Here is a 21121-nt window from a genome sequence, read left to right as displayed (position 1 = left end):
TTTTTTTTCCCCAAACAGTTCAAGTTCACTCACATTGGATGATTGGATAACTTGGTGTTTAAGTCATGCCACAGATTTACAATTGAATTTAGGTCTGGACTTTGACTGGGCCAATCCAACCCACGAATATTTTGATCTAAACCCTTCCATTGTAGCGACAAAAATGAAAAATGTTTAATTTTCTTTTGCTTTAAAGTTATAGGCTATGCCAATAAAAATGTATTAGAGTGTGTGGTTGTAACAAAATCAAAACAGAAGCACTGAGTGAGTGATGCAAGACCCACTGTCACTCACCAGGGGTTTTTCCACAGATGTGCTTCATCTGCTGCAGCTCCAGATCTGCCAGCTCACTTAGAAGCTCCATGCCCTTGTTGGGGGCGCACTGTGACAGCACAGTTGATGGCGTGCTATTGGAGAACAATGGGAATGGGGGTACATCTGTGCAAAAAGCAGCGGCAATCAGCAGCTCCAGACTCCAGTAGCAGGGCACATAAGGTTTGCAGGGCACAGCAGCAGCTTCTTCGCCATTGCTGCAGGCGGAGGTTGAGGCAGGCGAAGGACACAGAAATTCCACTGTGGCATCTTCTTGGGTCATCTTATTCTCATGCTCACTCTCCTTTGCCGCCTCTGGCTGGGGGCATGGCGACTCATACACAGCAGGGGAAGCGGGGTCAAGCTCTATGATGGCAGGCAGCTCTGGCTCCTGCTCTGCATGTAGGTTGACCTTTTGATCATGTAGCACCTGACTCTCCTCACCCACCGCTTCCTCATCGTCTTCCTCCTCTAAAGTAATGACAGGATGTGGCCCACTGGGCTGCTCTTTCACAAGGGGAACTGGACAGGAAGCCGTCTCACACACTGAGCTCACAACTGGGGGGCAAGAAAGCACATCTGCCTCAGCTGAACCCTGTTCATCGGCCCCCTCCTCGTCAGGCACATAGTTGGCTGCCGTCACCGCGGTGACCTCCACCTCCTCCCTCAGTTGTAGGGCTCTCTCATTCATGCTTTCCTCCTCTCCTGGCTCCACTTCCTTGAGTGGGAGTGGCTCTGTGAGGGGCATCACTGGGACCTGGCAGTCTAACTCCTCCCCTAGACCAGCAAGAGACTGGGGAGCGTGTTCTGGAGGTTCTGCTTGGACCGCTTCCAGGTCGGCCGGTTGAGCCAGGCGAACATCCTGCGGGGATGGTCCATTTCTGTATCCCAGGGCAATGGCTGGGTATGTATATCCCGGAGGCAAATCTAAAAGCAGACAAAGTTATGAATAGTAGGTGCTAAGGACAATTATTGCAAGCTTTCCTTTTGTGTGCAGAGTTTTAAGAAGTGAGTAACAGGTTAATGAAGATGTTCTTGGCTCTATCTCCCAGCAGCAGAAAGGGGCTCAGAGAAATCTGTATGTGTTTAATTTAAAGTCTGCCAGGCCTTTGGTTTATCCGCTACACTAAAAATTCCTCTGGCATGCAGTAAACATGAGCCAGACATTATAATGATGGAAAGAGAGTAATGGCTGAGCTAGGTGGGGGACATGGCTGAGGTATTTCTTGGTGATCACCAAGGGAACGACGTCCCAATGCAGCCGTCACAGACGGCAGACATTTTCCTGAGCTCTGAGTTGTTTAGTCAGTTGGGGGCTTTCCAGAAGAGCCACCCACACATTTTAGCACAACACCAGCTGAAATAAGAGATCACTGAATGCCAATTACCATTCAGTGTATTTCCAGCGCTTTGCTTAATCCTTGAGAACTTTTCCTTTGTTAGCAAGACTTAGACTTATTTTACTTTAGATGTATAGGTAAATCCCAATAAATTTGAATATTCTCTAAAAGTTAATGAATTTTGATATTTAAATTTTATAAAGCAGAACTTGTAATGTCAAGCATTGATTTGTAGTAATTTTGATAATATCACCCGTCACTGGCTTATCAAAGTATTGTGGCATGGAGGCAGACTGTTGAGGGGCTATTGTCCTGACTATTATCTCAAAGATTCAGGCCAGGTGACTGGCCAGTCAATCATGATGATACCATTGTCATTAAAGTAGATACTTTTGTTGTGGGTGTGTGTGTAAGTGCTAGAACACCAGCAAACAACGTGGCTCTTCAAATCACTAACTTTGGAAACTTCACACTTGTTCATAAGCAACTTGGATTCTGCACCTCTGCTTTTCTACGTTAAGTTCTGAGACACTGATTTCCAGATGAATTATAACATGTACTTCTTTTTTTTTAAGCAGGACTTTGGACCAATGTGCAACAGTACAGTCCTTTCTCTCCTCAACTCTGGCAAGACTCTTCAGAAATTGTCTCTGGTTCAGTAGTGGCTTACCGTAAGCAAAGTGGCTCTTGAAGCACTGACTCATGCTTACATCTTGTGAAATAAAACTTCCCAATTGGTCTTTTGTAATATTCATCTTTTCAAAGAAACTGGATTTTAGGCTTTCAATAGTCGTTATCATCAGTATTGACAGAAGTGGATGAAATCACCATGTTTAATGACCAGTGTAAGATTGAAATTATTGTGAAGAAATAAGCTAATGTCCTCTTTTACTGCGATTCACTTGAATCCAAAGAGCACTCTGCAGTTGCAGACAATAAAGGCTTTTTTCCCCTGTTGCTTACCAGGCTCCAGAGATTCTGGGTAATCTTGAGGGGCCTGTCCTTCGCCCCTCTTATCCTGGGATTCAGGACCCTTGAGCATCTGAGGTGGTGCAGGACTGATTGCAGGAGAGTGAGGGGTTGCCGCCATGGGGCTGGGTGCTGGGCAGGGCGTGGAAGGAGTGCTTCTGGGATGTTGGCGCAGTGAGGGGGATTGGTAACAAGGGGACAAGTGAGTGGCACAGGCTCCAGGGGGTGAGTTGCTTCTCTGTGGGGGGTTGTAGGAGTAGTTCTTAGCAGGTTTGGATGGTCTTGGCTCTGTAATCAGTTCTTCTAGTTCATCTGACGGCTCGTCTGGTCTCTTGTGTATCTGCCATGTCAAAAAGTTTTGTTTTATACACATATCGTGTGTGTCTTTTTAAAATACGATAAACACACACACCGAGACTTGACACCCACCTGTTCATTGTGCGTGGACTGATGCTGCATGGTGTGCGCGGCCCTGTGTTGCTGCTGAGGCTGAGGAGGTAGCTGCAGCTGCTGCGACTGGTGATTCTGGTGCTGATGCTGGAGCTGTTGGTGCTGCTGGAAGGCGTACAGCTCCTGTTGCCGTAGAAACTGAGATCGGGAGTACACAGCAGGATGTTGCATGTGGGAGGGTGGGCCCCGCGAGCTATACACAGGGGGCCACAGCCCTTGCTGCTCGATCACGTCTAATGAGAAAAAGGAAGGAGGAATTCAATGAGGGGACTCTTCGCTACAACAAAAGCCCATGCATGCACACCCATGCACACATTCTTTTTTTCATATCAGCATGTATAGCACCCTACGATACATTGCCATGCAGATAACAATTCTTTTCTCTTTTTCTATCATTATGTACCTGTCAGATGAGAATTGTCAAACAGCAAAAACCATTAGGGATCATTTAAAAACCATTGTATTCACATTTTATAGAAACATCGATCCTTTCAAAAACGATTTTTTTTTTTTACTTCACTGCACAACATCTCCCCAGGCAGCAAAAATCCCACACTCTCCCTCCTCTGTTTAAAACAAAAAGCGCTTTCTTACAATCTGCTCTGAGAATTTTGGAATGTAGGAGGAAAGTTTTAACAATGGTGCAATGACACCAGATGATTATTGTTTTTAGGTTGATTAGAGGTCAAGCTCCAGGCTGAAAATAGAACTACGCCCCTTCGGAGAACTCAGAAATGTCCCACCTGCTCAGTCAAACCTCAATAAAAAGGGGGATTTCAGAAATCCTAATTCCCACGTCTCAAAGTGTACTTCCTCTCTTATAGCAGATGTTACACTCAAGGAGCCACACAACAACCTTATTTTCCCTTTCCCTCTCTGTGTGACTTTATTATGCATTTCCTATTAACAGGTTCATCTACTTTTTTTTTCTTAATTCCTTCTTTTGTCATAGCCCAACAATTAAAGTCAGACTTGAATATGCAAATGTTTCCCTGTAGGGTAGTTTGTGTTGATCCATTTCCTTCTCAGTTGTTAGTCCCGCTGAGCGACAACTGAACTGCCGGTTCTAAGACTGTGAGCAGGCAGATTAAAGTCGTCTGTCTATTGACTAAATATGTGTATATGGTGGCTTATAAAAAGCAATCATTCTGTCACACTTGTTATTTTTCCTCTCCTGAGCATTCAAAGTTTATTGTAGTGCACATGAAGTGCAAAAGTATTTATGCTACTTGAATTTTTTGTCATATTACAGACAAAAACTTTGACATATCAATATAGGATTTTATGCTATAGACCAACATTTAGTAGTGTTGTGAAGTGAAAAAATGCGACAATGTTATATTTAACAAATTGAAATCTAAAATGGGGGCAAGCATTTGTATATAGCTCCTCTGAGTGTGTTTATTAAATGTTTTTTGGGGTATATTTACCAGTTCACACATTAAGATATTGAATTGCTTTACCATTCCTCTTTAGCTCTTGGAGCCTTGATGAGGGCATTCTGACACATAAATATAACTTGATCCCAACCATTCAGTTGCAGCTCTGCATGTTAAATGTTTTTGTCCAGAAGGATGTTGAGTTTCCTTTTAATCTAAAGTCTTTTGTTGCTTCTATTATGTTTTCTTGCAAGATCACCACTAATTATTTAAAAAAACACTGGAGTTTATTTAAAAAGACGTTTGAATGTCTACTTCAAACATTCAAACATGTAAACATTATTTATTAAAGTAAATGTTTAATTGAATTACTATTACGCACATTTTCTTTTCTTTACAATTGATAGTGCAAAATTATGGCATACCCAAGTGATGTGGTGCTGGATGGGGTGCAGGCTCAGAGGGAAGGACCACTAACTGGGCTGAGGGGTCCTGTGGTAGAGGAAGGACTGGCTGCAGGGGGCCTGGCATGGCTGAAGAAAAACCTGGAGGCAGGTTCTGATGCAAGGGTGTATGACCTATACCTGCTGTACAAAAATGATTACAACAGAGATTACAAAACTAATATATGCATGTGATTACTAGTTTCAAATCCCAGAAGAATGAAAAGGCAATTTGAAATAGTTTGATTTAAAAACAAAATGGTAACAAAAAGCATGGAGAGAATTTGTTCTTTGCATTTTCAAAACTTGTATTTGAAATTGAAACTGCTGCAAACAAGACATGTGTAACAGAAGGTTGTTGTTAGTTTATTTTATTTTATTTTTTTTACCATAAGAATGTCCTGTCATCCAAAGGGATGGACTTCCAGTTCTTGGCATCCAATGATGGTGAGCAGAATGTGCAGCAGGGTCTCCTAACTGACCAGACTGGAGGGATGTCCCACCAGGGACCATCAGATGGGAGGTGAGGTCTCCATGGCAGCTGGTGGAAGGGTGGATCCTTGCAAACTCCACACGTTCCTTATTATCCCTGTCATTATAAAATAGAGGAGCAGAGAAATACAGTACATGTGTTTTTTTTGTTTCTTTTTTTACAAAGCAAATTTGTGTAGCCTTGGGAACTACATTTACATACCTGATGTATGCGTCTCTATCTCTATCCAGACAATTGAGACCCATTTGTTCTTCATTTATCCTTTTCCTTTCCTCCTCATTGGGATCCACAGGATACATGGAGCGGGGCAATCCTGTGAGACGAACATTACACATAAGGCAGATACTCCTAATTGTCTTCTATTAGCTATACATTAAAAATATGAAATCATGCTGATTGATACAAGTTACAAGTTTTTCAAAGTTCTAAAATATGGACAAGTGGAATTCATTTCTGTTACTGATGCAAATTTAAAAAGGACTTTCCGTTTGTTTGCAAAACCCAATATTTGAGACTGGATATAGTATGAAAAAATATTATTTGAATGAATATTTACAATGAAATTCAACAGTAATCAGCAACATTCACCAAAATTTGAGTTCAATTTGCGTTTAAAAAGAATCCTGAAAGAGGCGACCAAACGTTGCTAAATAACAAAAACTAAATAAAAAATTATTTTGACTTGTATTGACCACAACAAATTTTTTAAATTTTGGCCTTCTGAATATTTTATCTTTGTTTTAACAATTTGTTACACTGTCATTTGTTGTGCATTGCTCTACCCTACCTTTCACAGAGTTATGAACTCGTCCCTGCCGGCTGTTGGGGTGACCGTCTCCTGAACGGCATGGCGGCTCCCTTTGTCTGGCGACTGCTACTGCAATTCCCACTGGGGGCTGCCGCACCTCGTTTTCCACATGACCCGCCTCCCCCGTTTCTCTGCTCCTCACACTGTAATCAGGGCGCTCACCATCAGCAGGGCCCTTCCTGGAAGGGAGAGTCTGCTTGTTGCCCTGGAGAGCACAGCTACCCCCTGATGGACCCGATTTGAGACTTCCCAGCCCCCCAAATGGGCTCTTCTGAGAAAGAAGCAATGGTTGTTGCTGGTTGCTGTACTTCAGCAGGCTTTTCATGGCACTGCTCTCGCCCTGAGTTGGACCTTGGGCTTCCGGTTGCTGCTGTGGCTGTTGCTGACTGAGAGTGGGTGCGGGTGGGGGCTGTTGAGGAGGGAGCCCTAATCCTTGCTGTTGTTGCTGCTGTTGCCGTTGTGAGTGTTGTCCACCAGAGCCTCCTAACTCCATGTATGACCTCCTCTGCTCCTCTTCTGGTTGTGACATGTGATGTGGAGGCCTCATTCCCCACGGAGGTACAGGTGGTTGCTGGTGGTGATGTTGCCCACTGTTGTTGTTATACCCATAAGGAGACATGTCCATCTTTCTCTTAAGCTCCTGATTGTTACTCTGGTTCAGCTCAGCTGGAGAAGGAGCATCTGGGCCAGGTCTGCCATGCTGCTGGTGACGAATCCTAGCTACCTTTTGGCCTTCTCTCTGTAATGAGCAGCTGCCTCCGGAAGTATGGGCTGCTCCAGCCCCTGCATGTTGTCCCATGTTTTTGTTTCCAAGTGGGGAAGAATTAGGTGGAGGTCCCTGATGGGAACAGTCTCTGTAAGGAGAAGAGTTGACAGAATGAGGGACAGAATGGCCCGCCTTTGGTCCCTGGGAAAGCGAAGGCCTGAACACATCCATGTCCACCGAACTATTAATACACTCTGCGCTGCGTGATCGTACAACTTGGTGCTGTTGTTGAGAATGGGGCGTTTTTTGTTGTTGCTGTTGGGGTTGCGGAGGAAGCTGTGAGGGCTGAACGTGTTGATGGTGAGACTGCATCCAGTCTAGAGACTTCTCTGTCTTTCTGTATGGATGCTGCTGTTGCTGTTTTCTCTGCCAGTTACTATGGTGCCCACTGCCACCTTTTTCAATTGCTTTGTCCTTGGAGGTGCTGCCTCCTCCGTTTCCCACACCCTGGCAATCAGGGTTACCAAGCTGGAATGGTCCATTTGATTTGTCCCCTAGGTCTGCCACAGATGGTACAAATGTTGGCCCTGTGACTTTAGGCTCCCGTCCTACACTGATTGTCCCTCTGTCTTGTGAGGCAGGGTTGGCCAAAGGAGCAGGTGGGGGTGGGCAGAAAAAATCTGGATGGTGGTGGGTATGGTGTGAATGATGTGGGTGGTGTGGATGGCTGGGGTGGAGCTGAAGGCAATGGAATCCCCCTGGATGAGGATGTGAATGGGGGTGAGAATGAGGATGGGGATGACTATGTGCCCCTCCGGCAGCAGAGCCCATGTGTAAGGGTGGAGGTACTGAGTAGGGCAGAGAGTGATGAAGTGGTGCCTGACCCCTTTCCAGACAATCAGAAGGCTGTTCACTAATCCTCATCTCACCACTTACCCCTTCTTTGGTGCAGCGACCATTGACATTGGACCCTATATGCCTGCCCTGGCTGCTCCCCCCATCTACCATAGATCGAAGGCCTGTGCCCTCTCCACCACAGCTTGGCAAGGAGACTTTCGACCTTGCTGTCGTTCCTGGATCTCCATTTGGCATCTTGCCATTATGCAAACAAGCACTAAGGGGCTTGCTCATATTCTGATGGTGATCTTTAGTGTACTCCATGGCGAGCGATGCTTTATGTCTCTCCAGCGCTCGACTATTGACCTCCTCTAATGGCAGTGGGTGCTGTGGATAGTGAGACTGCTGCTGATGGGTGTGGGAATGGTGGTGGTGCGTGGTCTGAGGTGTCTGGTGATTCTGGTGTTGCTGCTGCTGTCGCTCTTTAGCATCTTGTTTTCCACTGGATCTTTCCTTGTCCTTGACAGGTACCACTCCTCTCTCCACTGATCCCTCTTTAAGACCCTTATGTATACCTGCCCCCAAGCCTGGGTCTCTGTCCCTGCTGCAGGACCCCTGAGAGTGTCCTGAACCTGTCCTAGACATCGATGGCAGGCCGTGATTGGCTGAAATGAGCGATGGCTGGGATGGAAGACCCCGCAGGTAAAAGTTTTCTAGAACAGAAAAGAAGACATGCAAGCAAATAAGGTTACATTTGGTGAATAAATGTGTTCTCAACTGTCTTCTTATTAGCATGTCTTACCTTTTTGTGTGTCATAGAAACGGTGCTGCCCATACAAAACACCACTGTTGGCATGGTGATCTAAGTGGCTCATTGGAAGGAAAGTGTGGGCCAGACTCCCTGAAAATCGAGGGTATCCTGGACCTAAGAGAGAGGGAGAGAGACGGTTGATAAAGTGACACCCGCTACTGTGATGGAGTTATATGTGGTAATCCTTCAGGCCCAGTGCAGCTGCTGGTGTTCATACGCAAATAAGTACTGGCTGTGATTCTAATGTTTGCTTTTCCTGCCTGAGTTTAGCATTTAGATAATGAAAGAAAAGCTCAGGGATTGGTGTAATATGACATTTTTCTTTGAGACATACGGCTTATTCTTCATCACACCGTGAGAACCAACAGCAGCACCTATACTCATCTGAGTGTGGCGATGAGGGTGGATTTTAGGCTTGTGTGAACAGAGAGCTCGTTCTCTATAACTCTTAGTAACCTAGTTTAGAGGTAAAAGGATGCTTGGATTTTGGGCCTATAAGCCAGTACACCTGCGCTCTTTAAATCAAGGCCATCTGGTGCACATTTATACCAATACCACAGAAAAACATAATCATTATGAAATAGGACACTGGAGAGCACAAAGGACTTTGAGGGTGGAGAAGAGAGAGAATGTGGACTGAGATGAAAGCCTAGACAGGCATCACTATGACAACACCACTGCAACTGGGTAACTATGGTCTCTAAACACGTGAATGCAAATTAAACTACCCTATTTATACAAATGTATAAATAATTTTTAAAGAAGCTTAAAAAATAAGGTCTAAGGAGTGCTAGATAAATAATGTGGCATGCCTGGCCATCTTTATTTATATTTAAGTTTGCATACATGTAAGCAAATAATATTTAAAAACCCTAACATGACAGAGTGTACCTGCTTTTTTCTGGGATTCATATGCAATGCCAGTCACTGAAACATGCACTCATCAATGACATGAATGTCATAATTTGGGCGTTTTCAATGATACATATAAACCATTCTTCTTTGCGTAGCAAGCAGCCAGCAACCTCAATGCATTTATGAAATAAGAACAGATTGCACAAGTTTGGAATTATTATTATGGATTTAAGATCAAATATATAGACATAGATTGAATTGCATACATACAACCCCAATCCATTTGAGTAAATTAAAGATAGGAAGTTGCAGTCCAACCAGACACTGACAGTATCTCTAAACAACCTCCTGGCATCACAACAAGGTCTGAGGGAGTGCCAACCAAAAAAGGAGCCCAAGTGACAAAACCAACATCTTCAAGCAAAACCAACATCTTCAAACAAAGTCAACATCTTCAGTGCCCATATGAGCAAGTCAGATTCCTTCTTTAGAAAGGATTTACGGTCAAGCAGGAGAAGAATGTTCTGATGTTTAGATGAGTCAAGGCGGTTTATTGCACTAGGGCAATAGATTAATCAGGGGGTACCTCCAAATTCTTCAACTCCCCCATCGATTTAAGTGGCAGATGGTTGAAACTTGGATACCCTTTTGGGTGTCCCAAAAGGATCCCAAAGCCAAATTAGTATCAGAACTGGGTTTGGCATGGTATGGATAAAACAGCATTAAGCTTCTGGAATGGCCCCAACTTCCACTCTATGAAGAATCTACATTAAAGTCTAACCTATCATCCATAGTTGGAAACTAACTAATTTCAACCAAGTTTATGAATTGATTTATTCGTTCATCAGTTTACCAATCAGTTTACCACTGATAAAAAGAGCGGTAAAATATCTAATCATAAATATACCAGAAGATTAATGCCCACAAAAAGGCCCATCAATTCTTCCAACCTAACTTTCCAACATATAGAGAATACGGACAATGAGAAAAAGGAACAGGATACAATCTCTGTAAATTAAATCAAAGACAAACATGCAACTTCATTCAGCAATGCACTTTATATGGCCTTGTCCCTATATGACGGTATCTTTTTTTTTCTTCTTTCCTTTCAAATTCATCCCTGGGTGTTGAGTCTCTTCTTTCTTGACATAGGAACAATGCAGCTGGAGCTGAGAGCTGGCTCAGGAGAGGGAGGAGTGTTGTGGTGGGCTTAATGACCTTGCCTCATTGCAGCCCCTGTTTCCTCCAATCTTAATTAATGAAATGCACAGAGAGGGCAAACAGCATGGCAATAACACGGGAGGTGTGGCTTTCTGTGCAGGGTAACAGGGCGATAATTGCATACTCTTGTTTTTTTTTCTTTAATTTTTCCTCTGTTTCACAGCTTTTTCTACCTCAAACACTCTTTTCCCATCCCCACTTTGTCTTTCTTTTCATTGTGATGATTAATAAGCATCCAGATTTATGCCAATTCACCAACTGAGGTGGGGGCACAGGGATCCTTTGTTTAAGCAAGACATTTTTCTCTGATTTTCAAGGGGGAGAAAAGCAGAGCGCAGTTCGTCGGTCTTTATCCAAGCTGGGAGAGCGCCTTCTTTTCTCCAGCAGCATGTTGTTTGTGAGCGTGACGATTGACAGCGTAATCCCTTTTCACAGTGTGGTCTGGCTGTGCCCGATAATGCCAGCCTGCTCAGTTTCAACGTACCCTCCAATGGGACAACACAGGGGAGACTGCTGGGCATGGCGGAGCCCATTCAGCCATTAATCTCTGCTGCTGCTCCAGCAGGTGACTTGAGAAAGGTCTTAGTGCAGTCTGCTGACTGCACAGCAGCCCGGCGCTCTGCACATACATGGGGACGCACAGAGACATGTCAGCATCAGCAAGTAAATGACAGAGGGGCGTTAACACAGTGCATGCCTTTGATTCTAAGGGAGGAGCAAAGGCAAGAGACAGAGCACACAGAGTTGAATTCCTTTTCTGAATATCCAAAAGGTAATTTCTTAAACAACCGAAAACGAAAAGAGAGGAAGAGTCTAGATGGAAAACAAAGGAAAGAGTTAGTTCTCCTCAGCCCAATCAATTACTTATGAAGTTTATCCAAAATAAATAACAAACAAATTAATTAATATAACATTTCTACAGCTTGTATAAGGGTGTCAGTATGTTAAGTTCTATTCACAATTTTATATTCCTCACCCAAACGCACATGGCTACAAAAATTCATGGCTAGGTAAATTGATGGACAGTGCAGGGCAAATGAAGACCAAGAGAAGAGGAGGAGCAGCCCAAGTTGCCTGTCAGGGCCGCTAATTGAGAAGAAAATGACAGAACCATCAAGACACAGAAGGGGTGGAGAAGAGAAGAGGAGGCGAGAGATACTTGGCGGAGGAGGGGCAGCACTGTGATGCATCTCCTCAGGTTTGACTAATTGAAAGGAAGGGATGCAGGCTGGCAAGAGAGAGAGAGAGACAGAGAGAGAGAGAGAGAGAGAGAGAGAGACAGAGAGAGAGAGAGAGAGAGAGAGCATGAAAGAAGCAGACGTGTACTCGGGAGACTTGGGTGGTTGAAGGGTGCATGTTGGGGTGGGAGGAGGGTGGGTAGTGCTGCTTAAAATCCTTCTACAGGAAAACCAACAGGAAGGACCCACAGAAAGAAAAGAAGGACATCTGAAGATGGGCTTGGAAAGGCGTATCAAACAGGAGTAGATTAGACAAGCAGTGTGCAGGCAATCGATGTATTCATGTATGTCTATAAGTGTAGACTGAGTTATGAGAGAGATTCTTTTTGGCACAAGGTGAATCATTTGAACCACATCCAGCTGGCCTCAGGTTTGATTCAAACATGTTTTCTATATATATATATTTTTTTTTTTTTCACTCAGCTACCAAGCTGACTGAAAAAACTTATGCGAATTAACATGACTTTTCATACAAAGGCCTGATACTTAAAAAACAAATAAAGTACCCATTATAATAGTCTCTAGGTCTATACAAGGTAGTGCCTCCCCACCAGTTTTCACAAACATCTGAACACAGACACAAGTTAAGTCAATAAAGGAATAACAGAAAGCTTAATTTTGTATTTTGTCCAATATTCTTTAGAAACATGTCTTGCAAAGTTTAACGAAAAACTTAAAGCTGGGTTTCTCAAAATAGTTATTGCAAAAAAACATCTAATTGCAACGCTAAGTATATTAAAACATTTTTTAAAACATTTTGTGAAATGCAAGAAAAATAAAAACTGCTTCTAATAAGGAGTGGAATTGGATATTTATAGCAAAATCTAAAATAGATAAAATCCCACAAAGGCATATCACTAGTGCATGTAATAATAAAATATTTCGCATTTTTAAAAGAAAATTGCTCTGTTTTTAAACCACAAACATTTTTGTTTTGCTTCCGAATGTTAAAATGAGAATTCACACTATGATAAAATCCTTATGAGACTGGTAAGGGTATTGAAGAGGTATAAAGAGAACTTTAAATCAGCCATTCTTCTGTCTTGAAAACAGCTGACATTTAAAGTAACACACAAACATGCCTCGCTCTGGTCATCTATACAAGTTCACCCTGAAAGAAAGTAGACAACAAGACCGTAACTAAAGTCTCAGAATCCTAAACTGTCATCACAAAATCTACAGCAGGCCCTACTCTTAATGTGAAAGTGTATGCCTATACAATCAGAAAGAATCAAAGAATACTTATTGATCTGTGGAATGATTTGTATGAGAAAGAAGCATCTTAAAGTCGCATATCTGAAAGGGAAGAATGAGGAATGTTGATTGAAGGATCAGCATAAAATCTTGATTTTATAAAATGTTGATGTTTGTTTGTTTTTCGCTGCTATAGTCTTCACTGGACATGCAGTTCCGGACCAAGCAGAGTGTTCAAACTAATCTGAGACAAAATATAGACTTAGCAAGAAACGACAGTTTTCTCAGACTCAAATCAGAAATAAATGGTGTGAAATATTGTTACATCACCGAATTAACGGTAAAGGACACCATGTGCATATTGAAGAGATGCCAACAGCTTTGACAAAACAGCAACATCTGACGGCTTGAAAGTGAGAACACGTTTATCTGACGGAGTGTGTTTTGATTACTGTGGGCTTGGCATGTCTAGTGAGATTTGACATTTCCATTCTTTTTCTTTTACCAAAACAAAACTTGGAGAAGTATTTCTGTAGACGCTGCATTGATAGATGCCAGATTGCTTAAGCTTCTTGTTTTATTTCACTTTCAAATACATCATATGCCAAAGAATTCACTTCAAAGCAAGGAAGACTGGAGAAGCATTACGCGCAATGACATTTCCGGTTAAAAAAACAAGGTGTTTACATCCAGTATACAAGACCCCCCCCACATAACTGTTTCCCCTAACTGTCTGACCTTAAATCAGACTAATAATTTCTCAAATTAACTCAGGATTACCAAGATGATTTGGACTAGCTAAAATATACAATCATTATATCATTTTTTATGGATGTTTTGTTGATTGCTTGCTTCAAATTCAGGAGTTTATATACACTGAGTTTATCTCTTTAAACTATTTGGGAAAGCCCAGGTGTTGATGTCTTGGCTAAACACCCGGAAATCAAACAAGCAGCTTCTTGATGTGAGTTCATGGGAAAATAGAACAGCAGCTCTCCAAAAGCCTTCTTCAATCTTAGATATAACTTCAACAAGATGCCATATTCACCTCTTCTACACTCACACCTATGTAACACGGGAATGTCCTTCCTCAGACTGTTAGTCAACGAGACAGTTTCTGTTTTCCAAAAATGAGCACATCTTTGGAGATAAATATGCATTTCAACCCCAGAACAAAAGCAAAAGACCTAGTGTTGGCTGAAGTTTGTAAGAGAGAGAAACAGTGCCAGTGTCCACAAAAGAGTCATGTTCAGACATGAAAGGTCAATCAGGAAGGAAGAATAAGAAGAAGCCATTACTACAAAAGCAACATAAAACCTAGATCACAGTTTGCAAATACACTCAAATAAGACAGGTGAAAAACTTGGTAACTTTGTAAACCTTAGAACACAATCCCAAATCTAAAGCACGGTGGCGGCAGCATCTTGTTATGGGGGAGTTTTGCTGCAGGGGGTACTGGTGAACTTCACAGAATACATGACATCACAAGAAGACAACATCATGTGGAAAATTATAAAGCCCAACTTACACTAAGTGTGTAATAAGTTGAAGGTGAAAAGGAAGATGGGAGAAGATGAAAAATAAATTAAATATTCTTCTTTTACCAGTATTTAGCAAAAAAAGAAAAGATAAAAGAGATCACAATTTACCTTAATCAGAAAAAAAAATAATCACAGTTTAATGTCAGAAAGTGAAGGGGGGAGGGATACTAAGCTGTCTATACCTTAAACATATGAATCATAAACAAGTAGCTGACTTTAAATTTCAACTGCTACATTTGAATTTGCATGTAAGTAATCTGTTTAAAAAGACACTTGGAGACAAGGAAAAAAAAATATCCGCAGAGTATCTCAGAGCATACAAGTGAGACACTAATGCGGCGACACATGCAAGAAGTCAGAGCTTGCTCTGCTGCCGGCGGGGGGCTGCTTGACACCCAGAGAGAAGAGGCGAGAGTCTGGGTAATTGTGCCGCTCATTTTGATGACTTGCTTTTTATGCAAAACAGGAAAAAGACAATGTGCAATTATGTCGAGGAGGGAACAGCTGAATGTGGTTGATGAACAGTCTGGATTCAATCATGCTCTTAGTGCGTTATATGCAATTAAACTGCAATAGAGATAATGGCCTCCATTGCCAACTGAGTAATAATCCCAGTCATAATCACCTCCATTACTTTTATTAGGGTTGGCATTGCCATCATCGCTCCTAATATTATTTTTCTTTTCCACAAAAGAAAGTGCTCGACAATGAAACCTGAAGAGCGCAAGGTAAGACAAACAGAGGGGCTTCAGAAAATGAGCCTGGAGGGAGAATGTATCGGAGGGAGCCGATGTTGAAGTTTATTTTTCAGCTGAGACTTTCTCCATGAATTAGAGCAACTGTTAACTGACTGAATCAATGACGTCTTGGTTGGAAGAGGCATTCGGTGGTCCAACAAACTCACACGTCGTCTGTGGGCTCGAGGAAGTAAAGTCTGAAGTTCAGAAGACACCATAGTCTTTTGTAGTTGCACCTTAAGCATTTTATTGATGGTGGTACACTAGTTTAAAGAGTTCTTGTAGTTGTTTCTGTTGTTGATCTACTTCTAAAACACTTTTATGTCTTTGAAGAGTTGTTGTGTTGATGCGTGAAACATCTGCTCATACAGAGATTATTTGTCAGCAGGATTACTCAGAATGTTTTTTTATGACGGAAACTGTGTTAATGTAGAAAGTCCATCTCCTCGCCAGATGTACAAAGCCAGGCAAAACAAGAGTTTCTCTAAAATTCACTCTCTCACTCACACACCACGAACTGCCACATTACAACCCCAAACATCAATGTGTTTTACTTGGATTTTATGTGACAGACCAACAAAAAGAGGTACATGCGGTTTTCAAGCATTTGTTTTACAAATGAAGGTATCTGAAAGGTTTGGTCGCCATTTCTTTTTGTCAACTTTTTTTCTTTTTTGCTCTTACATAAAACCAGCTGGTGCCAAAATACATATAATCAGCAATAAATAAGGTAAATGAGATGAGGTAAAAAAATAAAAATAAAAAAATTAACTGCTTGGTCCAAATGCAAAACACAATATGTGGCGGAAAACTAACACCACACATCACATTAAGCATACCATTGCCACACGGTGGTGACTGATTTATGTTGTGGGGATGGTTTTGTTAAGCAGAGACAGGGAAGCTGCTCAAGAAGGCTACACTTTTCAGATCTTTATTTGAAAATCCCTTTGTTTATATTTTCTCTCTTAGTCTATTCAAAAACAAAATAAATTCTCAATGTCATCCTTCTCTGACTCCCTGATGAAACTAACATTGGGGGCGTTGAACCTAAAGAGTGTACTTATTTTTGGGTGTCTGAGCACATGTTTGTGCAGTTAGGATGTTGTAATGCTGAGTGTTGGGTGGGAACGCCCCTTTGTTAAGCTGCAATTGAGGCACTGGCAGAAAGCTTTGCAATCACTGCAACTTTTTATTGGCCCACGTTTCCATGTGCTGCTTCGCACAGCCTGGGGCGACATTCTTGCTGACATGAATTGAATACCGCAAGATTCTTTGGCTGAACTATTGACCCTGCATCCTTATCCAGACAACTGAACCACAGCGCTCTGTTCTAAAATTTGTTTTCTATTTTTGGTACAAAACTGTCGTTAGACCACTGCAAATTTTAGCAGAAGCCTTATGCAAATCCCCAGAATAGGAAATGTCAGGACAACAATACACCAGCCAAACCCGTGTCTCCAGAACAGCCAAGATACAAGTATCACCTTTTGCTGACGATGTGATGAAGTGATGGAATAACTACATGAGTGTGTATATGCTGGTGTTATGTGAGGTACCTTCATGGGAATGGGGAAACCAGATCTGTGAGGCGCTGGAGTGGGGTCCGCCTCGGAAGGATGGCGAAGAGGGGGAGGACGGCGGCCTGGAGGGGTGAGGCGGGTGAGAAGGCGGGGAACCCAAACTACTGGCAAGGAAGGTCCCCATGAAAGAGGCTGACGAGTTGCCCATCAATCCACTGCCTGCATCGTTGACGGGACAAAGGGGGAAGAAAGAAAGTGAAGATTAGATTTAGAGGAGTGGACTGTTGCCATGATTGTGACCAAACTTTCTAGGAAGAGGCATCCTATCTCGTTGTAAACTCACTGTTTAGCTTGAATCATTAAGCCAAGGAGAGGATGAGAGATTGTGTGTTCATGTATTTGTGTGTGTGTGTGTGTGTGTGTGAGAGAGAGAGAGAGAAAGAGTGTGAGACTCTCCTCCCCTTCGCTGTCAGCGGAGTCCTCTCCCCTCACAGCACCTCTCCCCATGGGCAGACAGAGGTCTCATCTCACAGCTGAGTACACACTTTCTCAGGCTCTCTCCCTCTCGCTCTCACACACTTTTGCTCCTGCTCCCCAGCGTCCCTTTCTCAATTTCTCTCCCTCTCTCCATTATCTTGCTCTCTCCATCTCTCACTTTCATGCCCTCAATCTCTTTTATTGCTTTGCTCCATTTCACCTCCGCTCTCTCTTTTCTGTCTTTCACTCTTGCATTTCTCAGCGTGACTATAACAGTTCTATTTTTCACTCTTTTTCAGTTCCATTTTTGGTTTTCCCTTTTCCTTCCTCTCTTTTTTTTTTTTTTGTCACAACAGCCATTTCCGCTATTCTCTTTCCTATTCCGATGAGCAGAAATACACTATGTCCGTGCCTTTTCAAATTCCTATTGTCTCTTCTTTCCCTTCCTCTGTCACGATTTCTTTCTGACTCATAACGTTGCTTCGCTTTGTTCTTCCCAATAATAATGGCACCAGCAGAGCAATCTGTCCCTGGCTGGCTGAACCTTGTGTTTAACAAGACTATGATGAGTAATTGACCATTTGTAGCAACGCCCATGTGACTGGGGGCTGATTGTCTATTATGCATTGCTGGGCAAGCTGGTGAAAACACACTGATTAACCACTGCTTAAATTGCATTCCCATTACGCGCCCGCCAGTGCACTTGAGTGAGGGGCCCGGGAGCCCAGTTCTTTACACATTCATTTCCCCCAAGTGACACAACCATGAGGTCTCATGCATATGTATGAAGTTGCCAGTATGAGACCTCACTTGTACACACACATGCACACAGATGTGTGTATCATACATGTAAAGCTATAAAAATATATACATAGGGTTAAGAAACACTATGAAGGTTAACCATCTTTGTCCTAGGATGGTTGATCTTGCAACATGTGTGACATGACCTGATTTTCTTCCACCTTTAATCAATCCAAACATGAGTCGGTCCCTTCCAGTGACTGTGAGAACAAAATGTCTGAAGTTTTAATCTGGTAAGCAGGGAATGAGCATCTCCTCAAGGCAGACAGAAGGCCTGAACTCACCGGTTTGCTCAGCACACCTACAGCAAACAGGCGTATTGCTAAAATGTCAAAACAAAAGGGTCAACAGAGGAGGTCACACCCATCTATGGTAGGTCAGGAAATACATTTTGAATAATCTGAGCCACATTTTCTACCATACCATAAGACAGGTGGAAATTCTCCAGGACATCCAAATTTTCCTAACTTCCACTTAAAACAATAAATAAATAAATAAATAAACCTCTATGAAATTAGCCTTTCGTGTCATGAATTTAATTTAATTTAAATATTAAAAAAGTCTGATTTCTTTGTGTAATACGTTAGTAAATTAATAACTTCATGAAGTACAGAAGACACAGCAACTCCAAAACCAACAAACAAAATGGCTATCCACCTGCTTTAAAACACTAAGAAGGAGTGATAGAATGGTCGAGTCTGTGGCAAGGCTTAAAAATATATGTTCAAAAATGTTCTCCATTCAATCTGGCCAAGTTTGAGCTGTTGAAGAATGGGCAAAAGTTCTTGCGTACAGATGTGGAAAGATAGGAGAGGCGTAGCCCAAAAGAGCAAAACCCCAAAAAGCGTATTGCAGTTTCGGTTGCATAATGAGAAATAAAACAATACAAAAGTGTGTAAATAGGGTTGCAAGCGTATGATGCTGCTTTTATGAAGATAAATAAACTCAGATGTAAAAAATAACTCAATTGAGCTGCTAGCAGATCCAAAAATTGCAATAAACCAAAAGAACACCATCATTCCTTCAACTATTTAGAGAATGTAACATATAGAACTGAAGAAGAGGATTCCTCAGTTGTAGGAGAGTTGTGTGTGTTGAGCATTGTAAACTACCACAAAAGCCATTGTTTTTCTCCCTCTGCTCTCTGCTGCCACCTCCTATCACCCTGTCTCCATGGAGGGCTCCTGGCACAGCTCTCCAAACTACAGGGCAAAGGGGGTCAGGGGGTGGGATTATGGCCAGCGTGCTCACCAGGCATGCATCCAGCTTCCGTCATCCAGGCACCTAGGGCTCCTGTGTGCCGCCGCGTTTCACACGGCACACACTCGTCCCCTCTGCCTGTTGCCCCCAGGAACCCCAGCTTTCCTCATTGCCTCCAGCTCACATAGATCAGCTAATCCTCCTGCATTATTAACAGCTTTCCCTCAGAGAGAGAAAGACAGAGAGGGGGGAGAGAGAGAGAGAGAGAGAGAGAGAGAGAGAGAGAGAGAGACTATGAAAGTGACAAAATGAGCGAAGCCTCTCTTTATCTGAGAGGAGAGCTGCTGCTGTTAGAGAGACGACTAAAGGAGAAAGAGGAGATGAGAAAAGAGGATGCCAAGGAAGTAGATTTCAAAAGACTAAGCTAGATTTAAGGCCGATTTAAAATTATATTGAGGCAGGGGGCCGGGGGGGGTTTGGGAGGGATACCTAAGGCCCTCCCCACAACTATTACATCAGACCTTCACATCTACTCCAGAGAGGATAACAATAACTTTTCCAATATCAGCTGCAGAAGAAAATATGGCTTCATAACACACTGACCTTTACATCAGGTTACTGGCTTGCTGACTCAGCAGTAATGAACATATCTAATAGTTTGTCATTTCATTTTGTTTTATTAAAAGAAACAGTGCAACATCATACTATATTTTACCCTCTACATCCTGATAGTCTGGAAATACCAGGGGTGAAATAGCTAATTCCTGAGGGACTTTCATTTTGGATACCAACCTAAGTGCAAAACAAAGTTACTACAAGCACTGAATTCCCCTGTATTTATAGAAAATCTATCAGTACTGCTCAAAATGAAGTTACTTGATCTTTAAATGTATTATACTTTTCTTTCAACGCAGTTGTGCAGGTTCTTAAAAACATCAGGTCATGTGGATCCTAATTGGCGCCAATCTCTAATGGAAATAAAGATTAATCCTCTTATAGAGTTAAAGTAAGGGGGAAACGAATGAATTGAGGAATCAAAGCTTTCTTCTTTTAAGCCTAAAATTAATGTCTTGTAGAAAAGTTGAAACGTGCAAGCAAAAAAAGGGAAAAAAAAAGGGTCTGACAGATAGCATGGCAGCTCTTGAACTGGAGGTGTTAACTAGTTTTCAACGTAGGTGTGTAAGATGACGGCGGAACAAAGCTAAACAACTGTGCACGTGAGGTGACGTGGGCCAAGGCAAAGGCCCCCGAGGACGGAAAGGAGCGAGCAGCAGGCTGGGAGGCGGAGCAAAAGAATGAAGGCCCAGTTGTCATGGGAACAAAGGAGAAACAGCGCTCAAGGCAAGTAGGCTTTACAACAAGCGATGGACTGATGCACTCAGTCAGCCTGCTGCTCAGCAACAACAGCCTTCACAGCCTACATTGAAGCCCCAGAACTTGTATTCACACACACACACACACACACACACACACGGTTGTGTTGCTATATTTGTGGGGACTTTCCATTGACTTCCATTCATTTCTACAGCCTAAACCAGGGGTCCCCAAACTACGGCCCGCGGGCCGGATCCGGCCCGCCACGTCATTTGGTCTGGCCCCCTGAACAATGCCGGATCCGGCCCGCCTCCTCATACCAGAGAGCATTCAGTGTTTTTTTTCATATATTGTATTTTCCGGTTTATATGTGGATTTTTCTTCAACCACCAGGGGGCTTTTGAGCAGATGTGAAACTAACTTTCCCTCAATGGAATATATACTAGTCAGTCCCAGTCACCGTTTCACTCAC

General features: G+C 42.7%; 1 protein-coding gene across 6 annotated transcripts in view; it reads right to left on the bottom strand.

The window, feature by feature from the left end:
- bahcc1a (BAH domain and coiled-coil containing 1a) overlaps positions 1-21121 on the bottom strand; it is a 76177-nt gene that overhangs the window by 19773 nt on the left and 35283 nt on the right. For 4 of the 6 annotated variants that reach the window (XM_016673528.1, XM_016673530.1, XM_016673529.1 and 1 more), the window contains 9 exons: positions 16894-17076; positions 8540-8662; positions 6174-8450; positions 5588-5699; positions 5283-5482; positions 4876-5037; positions 3051-3304; positions 2616-2961; positions 295-1239 (listed from right to left, as the gene is read on the bottom strand). In XM_016673528.1, the coding sequence (XP_016529014.1) occupies positions 295-1239; positions 2616-2961; positions 3051-3304; positions 4876-5037; positions 5283-5482; positions 5588-5699; positions 6174-8450; positions 8540-8662; positions 16894-17076 (4602 nt within the window). The remainder of the gene's footprint in view (positions 1-294; positions 1240-2615; positions 2962-3050; positions 3305-4875; positions 5038-5282; positions 5483-5587; positions 5700-6173; positions 8451-8539; positions 8663-16893; positions 17077-21121) is intronic. The other 2 variants (XM_016673531.1, XM_007556327.2) reach the window with 1 other exon arrangement.

The sequence above is a fragment of the Poecilia formosa genome, unplaced genomic scaffold, assembly GCF_000485575.1.
Source record: "Poecilia formosa unplaced genomic scaffold, Poecilia_formosa-5.1.2 Scaffold78, whole genome shotgun sequence".
Lineage (NCBI taxonomy): Eukaryota > Metazoa > Chordata > Actinopteri > Cyprinodontiformes > Poeciliidae > Poecilia > Poecilia formosa.
Note: the sequence above shows the minus strand (reverse complement) of the source record. Positions and strands in the feature narration are given on the sequence as shown.